Source organism: Vombatus ursinus, unplaced genomic scaffold, assembly GCF_900497805.2.
Source record: "Vombatus ursinus unplaced genomic scaffold, bare-nosed wombat genome assembly UNPS02010769.1, whole genome shotgun sequence".
NCBI lineage: Eukaryota > Metazoa > Chordata > Mammalia > Diprotodontia > Vombatidae > Vombatus > Vombatus ursinus.
In genome coordinates, this window is record NW_020950547.1 from 3,952,858 (window position 1) to 3,962,492 (window position 9,635).

Genomic DNA, 9,635 nt, shown 5'->3' on the forward strand with positions numbered 1-9,635 from the left:
CCACTAACCCTTCCCCTATCCCCAAGACTTCAGATTCCCTGGGGTAATAAAATCCCCTTCAGTGGGGGCCTTAGTGTCCTTTAAGGGAGAATCCCATTGGTTTTTAGGGGAATTTACCCTCATGTCCCCAGAACCCCCTATAGGTTCCAACTCTTAATAGTCATTCCCTTAATGATTTGGGCTCGTTTCATTTAGTGATTTTCAATCACTAAACTTTAGGCTGAAAAACTAGGGATAGAGGCAATTGCAGGGCATACCATAAAGGAGATCCACCTGCTATTATTTTCAGCTCCTTCTTGATCTACATCCTTCTGTTAGCATTTACTAGGTAATGTTACTAAGAGGAATGATAGGATATATCTTGAAGCCTGAAAGACCTCAGAAAACTAGTTAGTACTTTGTCCCTCCCTACCCACTTAAAAATTGGGAGGATGAATTGTAGGAAGGATATACATATTGTTTTCCCTTTATCTTCCATCTTTCTGACAGCCCTCACACCTGAAAAGTCAGATATTATTTGTGCATAAATAAGTTTTATTGAAGAAAATTCATACATTAGCATAAATATCATAAATACCTCCCCCACAACTCTCCTGTGAGAATAAATACTTTAATTTTCCCTAAATAAATATCTGCTGGCCCAGCCATTCAGGCTGCTTGTCAGTGTTGGTAGTTGTCAACATTTGTGATGCTTTATCAGTATTTGAAGCATGCGACTCAGCATTGCTTGGTTTCTTACACGTAGTGACCATCCTCATCCCTGTTAGCCCTCTGATGGTTGAGGTAGGATTAGTCCATTCCCTAGGGGCTCAGAGTGGCTGCCCCATGGGTGAAAACTCTTGCAGCAATTGCAGCGAAGGCTCGAAGTCTTTGTAAGATCTTGGGGCGAAGGAGGAGGCGCTGCCATGGCTCACTGCGGCTAGGAACCTGCTGTTTCTTCCAGGCATGGTCCTTGGGCTGTTGGGATACAGAGAAACCTGAACCTCAACTCTCAGCCACCCAGTTCTATCTACAACTCCTGAGGGTCGCTCAGTTTACTCTTTCCCGAATCCACAGCCCTTCATACCTGTAGGAGCTGGCTAAGGCCCAACAGGGAGGAATGGAGTTGCCCCACAGGACCATCCTGAAGTAGAGAAGGTTCCCCAGTGAAAATGTCCGAGTTTAGCAACTGACCATAGAAGATTAAGCCTCGATGGATCTTCTGCAAGCAGAGCTAAAGGGAGAGAAGATGATAAGAAAGGGGATAATAGGTGCTTCTTCACTCCCCTGGACTCTCCAGCCCTCTTCACAGTCCCCTCCATAACTCTGCTTCTGTTTGACCCAATTGTGTCCCACATACCTGGCTGTTGTTACTGAGACTCTGATGATCACAGCCATCACCACACTGGATGTGGGGCATGTCATCTACAGCTTCTCCAGTGCCTTCCTCTCTTGGCAGCTCCTGGAGATGGGGAAGCAACACACAAAGTTCTGAATCCATCTGGGCCTTCCCATTCCTGACCCTGCCTGGCCCTAGAGTCTCACCCCAGAACCTATCCACCTAGCTCCTCTTCTCTTCAAAGTTTACTTTAGGACCTACCTTCTCTGATTCCACTTTTCTGATTCATAGTTGCTAGCTAGCACTCTTTTTTTCCCTCCTTGCATCATTCTTTATATAGCTAATGTAATCTCCCAGTAAACCGTGATGCGGCAGAGAACAAAACCCAGAACTTAAATAATTTAGTAAAGTTTATTAAGTCATAAGGCAGAGGGGGAGAGCCAAAAATAGGGATGGCCCACTTCCTAAGATCCAAACAAAGGAACAAGGAAGCAGTGGCTGATTAGCCAGCACGGACACAGTTTCTAGCATAAGAACATGGGTTGCTTGAGATGTGTAACAGGAGTTAACTCCTCAAATTCTTTGCATCAGTCTCCGGATCTGACTGGGTTTCAGGTTAGCACAACTTAGGTTCTGAGTTAAGCATTTAACAAATCTGGTCTCTGAGCAAACGTACGGCTAGGTCCAAACAATATTATCAAGTTTCCCCACAACTATTAGATTCCTTAAGGGCCAGGACTGTTTTTTGTTTTGTTTTGCTTTATGCGGGGAGGTGGTAGAGTTATTTTTTGTCTGTAAATCTCTGTCCCTTATAGAAAACCTTATTCACCTAGTATATGGTGAGTACTTAAAATGTTTGCAGAGATAAAATGAATCCCAAGCCCACTAGTAAGTTCAAGCTTCAGGCCAGACCTTTCTACCTTTCCTTGACTTAAGACCCATCATGTATTACTCCTCCTGCCCTAGTGCCTGGTTTTCATCCTTATACCAGGAAGGGGGCTACTTACCAGATTTCCCATCTGCGGGTGAATGCCCCACGCCAAGGCAGTAACATTTTGAGACAGCTCCTGGCACCGGTCCCAGGCAACATTTATTCCACCATGCACTGCCCGGCCTTCAGCAGTCCGCAGCAGCAGCAGCGACAGCAGCATCACCCTGAGTCCAGACTTCATTTCCCTGGCAAGCTGGTTCTGCAGCTGGTTATATACCTAGCACACACAGACCTCCCTCACACTGATCTGTGACCAGTTCTGACTTTCTGTTTTATCCTTTGCTTTCTCTGTTAATTCTCTGGCTCTTTCTTTCTCCTCTCTCTCTCTGGATTGCTTCGTGTCTTTTTAAACTCTCCACTCTGTACCGCCCTTTCTGCTGGGCAGGTGACTCACAGCAGGTGGGATTTCCCTCCTGCCTTTTTCTCACACACCCACCCACCACCACCACCTTCTTGGGGAGCCCAGGTATCTGGCCCTAGTTCCAGGGGAAGTAAGTCATGTGGTTATTGTGGCTAAAGACTAGCAATAGGACATGTGTAATGCTCTCCAGGAATCAAAGCCTCTGTGGAAAGGGAGGAAAAGGCAAGGGTTGTCCCCATTGAGGTAAATCTTGGCCACAGCCCTTCCCTCTTGCCTGGCCTCTCTCTGTTCTTTTTAGCCCCCAAAGCTAAGGCTCTCAAAACATAATGACTTTATTCCATTTGTCTCAAGGGAAATTGAGATGGAGAAGCACCTACCCCACTCTGAATAGCAGATAATTCAGTTTTAGACTCAGGTCCAATTTCTACTTTGTGCCTCTTTCTTTGAAGCAGGAGCCAGACATTCCTGAAATCCTTTTCTAGGATGGGAGCTTCAATTTTCTTACCTCAAAGCTCTCAGACAGTTCCCCAGGTTAACTGTTTTTCTTTCTTTTTTAATAGATACTTGTTTTTTGGTTTTTTTTTTTTTTAGGCAATTGGGGTTAAGTGACTTGCCCAGGGTCACACAGCTAGTAAGTGCCAAGTGTTTGGTCTGAGGTCGGATTTGAACTCAGGTCCTCCTGACTTCAGGGCTGGTGCTCTATCCACTGTGCCACCTGGCTACCCCAATAGATACTTGTTGATTTTATTTATTTTTTTTTTGGAGGCAATCATTGTTAAGTGACTTGCTCAGGGTCACGCAGCTAGTAAGTGTCTGAGGCTGGATTTGAACTCTGGTCTTCCTTGCTCCAGGGTCAGTGCACTAATCACTGGGCCACCTAGCTGTCCCTTGTTTGTTTTTCCCTAGAGAGGTAAAGACATTCTACACCTGATGTCTACAATAGGTCCCATAGTTTCTTTAAAGTTCAGAAGGAATACTGATTGCTGGGGTTAGTTCAGGCAGGAGACAGAAAGCAGGCATACTATTTCCTACCCTTTTGACCCCTAGTAGACCAGAAACTAAGGCATGTGGGCATTTAAAGGGGTTTCCTGATAGTGTTCTTGGTTGGTCCATGGACAACCCCAGAGCTGTCCACGCCTTCCTGACTTTTGAACTGCATCTGAGTCTGACTGATGAAATGAGATCATATTTGTAAAAAGTGATAAGCACAGTGCCTGGCACATAGTAGGCCCTATATAAATACTTATTCCCTTCCCTCTTCCTCCTCTCTTTAGTGTGAGGAGGATCCTGTCTCCTGCCAGGAGATGCTTTTCACACCATGTGTCCCATCAATAGATGGATTGCCAGGCCAGGGCCCTGAATTCTTGGTACTAGTTCCAGGCAACACCAGGTACATCTGGGCACTTGACAGCAAAAGAAGCAGTATAGAGGCATCACCCTGAAACACCCCCTTCCCATCCATATAGATCCATACCCTGTGCACTAGGGCCCTGTAGCTAGTTGCATCCATGTGGAAAACCTGCCTGACTATTGATTTCATCACCTACCATGATGCAACATAAAGCAACAGAGAGTGCAAGATTGGGTGTGGGGGTGGAGGGTAGAGTGTGGTGGGAAGCTGGGGCTGCCCCAGCCCCTCCTGCTACACCCAGGCAATGCCAAGAGTCTCAACGGCCCAGAACAGCCCTGGACGTCATGAAATGAGGCAATGGTTGACCACCATGGCTGTGGGAGATGATCTGCTGGCCCTCAGGGCCTCCCCAAGAGGCTGACTCTTGTCATCCGAGGATGTGGATTTGGGGTTTCCCCTTTTCTTCCCTTCCTTTCCCTTCCCTCCCCTCCCCTGAAAACTAAGAAAAAGATTATAGGATAGAGTTAGAACTAATCCAAACAAGTTGACTCTGTGATCCAGCCATGTGTTGGGTGGGACACATTCTCAACTGCAGAGGGTAGATCAGTTTGAGAGAGTGAGAGGGATGAGAAAAGGCCTTTCTCTTCCTTCTAGGGAAGCTTTTTCCATTGCTATAAAATGTCCCTGCTTTTCCTCCCCATTTCCAGCTCTAGGAGGTATGGTCTACAAGCCCCTGGAAGTGGGACTTTGAAGGTTAGGAAGGAATCTAGTGGTGGGAGTGGGGTGGGATGGGGGGTGCCTTGGTATGACAAGCACCAGGATGAATTGCAAGCACAAGGCTCAGCACCCTTGTTTCACTTCCTGGTGCTGTGGGAGCAGGATAGGAAGCCGGATTGCTGGGGCAGCTGTGGGACTATTCCAGGGCAAGAGCTTCTCCCAGGGCTCCACCCGCCTGGAGCTGCCAGGGTTACCTGACGTCAGCTGGGCCTTGACCACTATGCAAATCACCAGGACACCTCTCATCTGGCCTTTCCAACTCAGTCCCAAGGCTACTGATCCAATTGACCCCTTCCTTCATCTAGAGATTAAGGCTACTTGATCATCTAGGACCTCTGTGGAGTCCAGACCTCTGTCTGAACCCTTTGAAAGGGTGTCTGGGGAGCCTGATAGTATTTTAGTCTAGGGGTCTATTGGAATAGTCTCTCTCATTCTAGGACGTACTCTGGTTAAGAGTGGGAGGAAGTTGTCCCTTTAATTCTGAGAGCCTTTGTTTTTCTTAATTTGAAACTTCATTATACAGTCTCAAAATTTGGCGGGGATGTCTATGGTCTCTGTCTAGAATCTTCTACAGCAGTGGTTATCAAATTGAAATAGAAGGGGGGGCACTAATCCTGTATGAGGATCTTCCTGGCCACATACTTAATTTTTAAAAAGTAATGTTATCTATGTTTTATTGTATTTTTATTTACTAATATTTCCCAGTTATATTTTAACCTGGTTCAGGAGCATTGTAGCTGCATGCAGCCCCTAGGCAGAGGCTGAGGGACCTTGGCATTTCTGAATTTGGTGAACATTCATTACATTGTGCTCCAGGAAAGAAATTGTCTTTTGGCTCTTCTTGTATCCCTGGGGCATAGACACAATGTTTATTGATTATTGACTAACTCTCTAAATCAAAGTGTTTTCTCTCATTTTGGGACATTTCCAATCCAAACCCTTCTATGAAGTCTAAATTTTAAATCCACTCCATGATGCAGTCTATCTTTGGGTCACCATAGCTGAGAAGGGGATAATTTCAGTCTAGACCCCTGTGTGTGTAGAGGTGTCTTTTCACCCGTCTCCATTTGCTCTTTAATAACAATAGTAATATTTACAATGGAGGGGAAGAGGGGGAGGTGAGGGGGAGTGAGTGAACCTTGCTCTTGTCACTATTGGCTCAAAGAGGGAATAACATACACACTCAATTGGGTATAGAAATCTATCTTACTTATCCCACAGGAAAATAGGAGGGGAAGGGGATGAGACAAGGCAGGGGTAGGGGGAATGGAGTTTGGGGTGGGGGGGGTGATAGAAGGGAGGACAGATTGAGGAAGGGGGTAGTCAGAAGGAAAACACTTTTGAGGAGGAACAGGGTGAAAGGAAAGAGAGAAAAGAATAAATGGGGGGGATAGGATGGAGGGAAATAACTGAAGTAAATGAAAAAAATTTTAAACCAAGTTTCTCTGATAAAGGTCTCATTTCTCAAACATATAGAGAACTGAGTCAAATTTATAAAAATAAGAGCCGTTCCCCAACTGATAAATGATAAAAAAAGATCAGTTTTCAGATGAAGTAATTAAAGTTATCTATAACCATAAGAAAAAATACTCTCACTATTGATTGGAGAAATGCAAATTAAAACAATTCTGAGGTATATGAGGTACAGATACCTCATACCTATTAGATTGGTTAATAGGACAGAAAAGGTAAATGACAAATGTCAGAAGGGATGTGGGAAAAATAGGACTTTAATGCACTATTGGTAGAGTTGTGAATTGATTCAACCATCCTGTAGAGCAATTTTGAACTATAGGGATATAAAACCATATATATACCCTTTGACCTAGCAATACCACTACTAGGTCTGTATCCCAAGAGATAAAAAAAAAAAGGAAAAGGACCTATATATACAAAAATACTTATAACAGCTCTTTTCTGGGGGTGAAGAATTAGTAGTTGAGGGGATGCCCATCAATTGGGGAATGACTGAACAAATTGTGGTATGTGATTATGACACAATATTATTGTACTTTAAGAAATGATGAGCAGGATGCTCTCAGAAAAACTTGCATGAGCTGATACAAAGTAAAATGTAACATGTACAAAGTAACAGCAATATTGTAAGATGATCAGCTGCGAATGACTTAGCTATTCCCAGCAATACAATGATCCAAGACAACTCTGAAGGACTTATGATGAAAAATGCTATCCATCTCCAGAGAAAGAACTGATGGTGTCTGAATACAGATTGAAGCATACTTTTTTTTTTAACTTTATTTACTTGAGTTTTTTTCTTCTTGTTTGTTTTCTTTCACAATATGACTATTATGAATATGTTTTCTCAATGGAAGTGAGGAGGGAGAGAATTTGGAACTCAAAGTTTCAAAAACAAATGTTAAAAATTGTTTTTACATGTAACTGGGGGAGAATAAAATACTAAATAAAAGGTTAAAATGACAGTAATAACACTTTTGATACTTAAGTTATTATAATAATAATAATTATAGAGGAGTGCATCTTTGGGGCTTTATTTGGAACCTTTTTATAAGTGGTATTCTCTGTGGTGTTCCTCCTCAATCTGCTGGATTATTTTAGTGGGGGTAACAGGGGACCATCTCAGTCAGTGTCCTTCTGAAGGGGGGAAGCCATATTCCATCTATATCTCTTAGGAGATGCTACTCAGCTCCTGGGGCTGAGGGAGTTTTCCCAGCTGCATAACCTTGTCCCCTGGGAATGTTTCCAGGGCCTTTGGGGAAGGAGCAGTCAGCCAGACAGGAGTTCCAGGAAAGAGGTCCCTTGGAAGGGACTTGTGGAGGATGCAGTCACTTGGGTTGGGCAGCGGTTTGGTTCCCACTTCCTTTTTTTCTTTCGTGTATCTGGACACCGAAGGAAATGCTAACGAAGTCTGGGGTCAGGGGATCAAAGAAGAGCAGTAGGTCATAGTTTTATGGTAGCCCATCTAACCTTCCACTGTATTCACTGGAGAATAGGGAGAGTATAGGAAAGACAGGATTCAGGTCTGAAGGATGTGTAGGATCCAGTGTAGCTCAGGACTCATTAATCACAGTATCATTAAATGTGGAGCTGAAAGAAACTCTGGGCAAAATCTAGTCCAGAGTCCAGAGGTTCTTAACTTTTTGTGTCAGTTGATTTTGACAGTCTATTCAATAAACATTTATTAGGCGCCTACAAAGTGCCAGACACTATGCTAAGCTCAAGTGACACACAAAAAAAGGCAGAAGATGGTCTCTGCCCTCACGGTACTTACAATCCAACGGGGGGGATTATGCAAACAAATGGGATATGCAAACAAATATACAAGGTCAGCTATATACAGGATAAATAGGAAATAATTAAGAGAGAGAAGGCACTAGAATTAAGAGGGGTTGGGATAGGCTTCTTGTGGAAGGTGGGATTTTAGCTGAGATATAAAGGGAGCAAGGGAGGTCAGTAGTCAGAACTGAAGACGGGGGAGCATACCAGGACAGGGGAAGAGATAAGAATGTCAACCTATAAAACTTCTCAAAATCATGTTTTTAAATGAATAAAACACAGGATTACAATGGAAACCAATTATATTCAAACAGTCTTTTTGTTATTTTAAATTTGTTCCAGATGATCGCTCAGGCTACCCAGCTCCGATTGAGTCCAAGGTTTTCTAGCCCACTGCACCTGACGTCTGACCCCTTGAAGGGGACCCTGAGAGGCAGGGACAGCTCTACGCCCTTTGCCGGCAGGAAGCAGTTTCAGAAGCCAAGACCTTCGACCCTTATCCCAAAAGAATTTGGGTCCCATTTGTCTTAAGGGATTCTCCTCGAATTCTCCCACTAGATCCAGGTAATCTCTGGCATTCCCCTGAGGCTATAATCTTATCAATTGGCCTTTCTTTATCGCCCACACCCAATCTCCCAATTCTGTTACCCTAAACCTAGCCTAGTGCCCTCCATTGTCTTACCTCCCTATGGCCCCTGGCTACTTCCCACCCTTGACCCTATCTAGACCCCATTCTCAACCTCCCAGTCAGTCCCAATAAGGTCCATCTTATCTCCATTAAGTTGCTTAGATTCCTTAAAAACCTAACCAAATAGCTCACGAATGTAGATTCCTTAAGAGTCTGGCCAATATGGCGCATCTTTAATAAACCTTGTCCCTGGCTGAAAAAAAATTAAGTTTGAGGGATTCCGGGATAAGAACTCCTGATCTAGTGCACCTTCTTTATTTTTCAGATGATAAACTGAGATCGCAAGAGATCGACTCGCTCAAAAAAGTCGGTTTAGAACTTCTGATACCAAATTCGGGGCTCTTCCCGCGAAAAGCTCCCATCCAGACCTAATTCCCAACCCCCAAGGCACTCCTGACCGCCAGGGCTGGACATAAGACTCAGATGTATTTTCCGCCCTTCATTAAAGGGCAGAGGACGACCCGAGGGGTCCCTAGGGGCGCCCCGTAGCCCTCCTCGTCCTCTCCCCAGCTCGGCTCCGCAGGGGTAACATTAACGCACCAACTGCCGCCCTCACTGAGCCGGCGCTTCCGGCCCAGCCTGATTGGCTCGAGCCCCCAAACGCCACTCGTTGATTGGCCCTGGGCGGGTCCGAAGAGTTTCAAGAGTTAGGCAGGCTAAGAAGCGCCGGGAAGATTTGGGGTTTCCCGCGGAGGCATTTTTCTTGAACTGGCTTTTTCCCTGTCCTAATCTTATCTCGTCCCCTCGACCGAAAGCACCCGTCACTCGAGACTTGGGAACGACAGTCAGCGCGTCAAGGATCATGGGAACCTACGCAGCCCCTGGACTCTGATGCTCCACCCCCTCCCCTCCCCTCCCCTTCCCTCCCCCACCCCTGGCGCATTCTGGGTAACG

The 9,635-nt window shown here is 45.0% G+C and overlaps 1 protein-coding gene across 1 annotated transcript; it reads right to left on the minus strand.

Annotated features, from left to right (window-relative positions):
- Positions 1-587: 587 nt before the first annotated feature.
- IL23A (interleukin 23 subunit alpha) lies at positions 588-2,490 on the minus strand. Its single transcript, XM_027854927.1, has 4 exons — positions 2,326-2,490; positions 1,340-1,441; positions 1,067-1,213; positions 588-957 (listed from the first exon to the last, which is right to left on the minus strand). The coding sequence occupies exons 1-4, from the start codon at positions 2,488-2,490 to the stop codon at positions 802-804; spliced, it is 570 nt and encodes a 189-aa protein (XP_027710728.1). The 3' UTR covers positions 588-801.
- Positions 2,491-9,635: the final 7,145 nt, after the last annotated feature.

What these genes read in the sequence shown, in the direction of transcription:
- IL23A (XM_027854927.1), bottom strand. Translation starts at nt 2,490, where the DNA reads ATGAAGTCTGGACTCAGGGTGATGCTGCTGTCGCTGCTGCTGCTGCGG. An exon ending in ACCCGCAGATGGGAAATCTG is followed by an intron (nt 1,442 to 2,325) that starts GTAAGTAGCCCC and finishes CCCCATCTCCAG; the next exon opens with GAGCTGCCAAGAGAGGAAGG. An exon ending in GTCTCAGTAACAACAGCCAG is followed by an intron (nt 1,214 to 1,339) that starts GTATGTGGGACA and finishes CTCTCCCTTTAG; the next exon opens with CTCTGCTTGCAGAAGATCCA.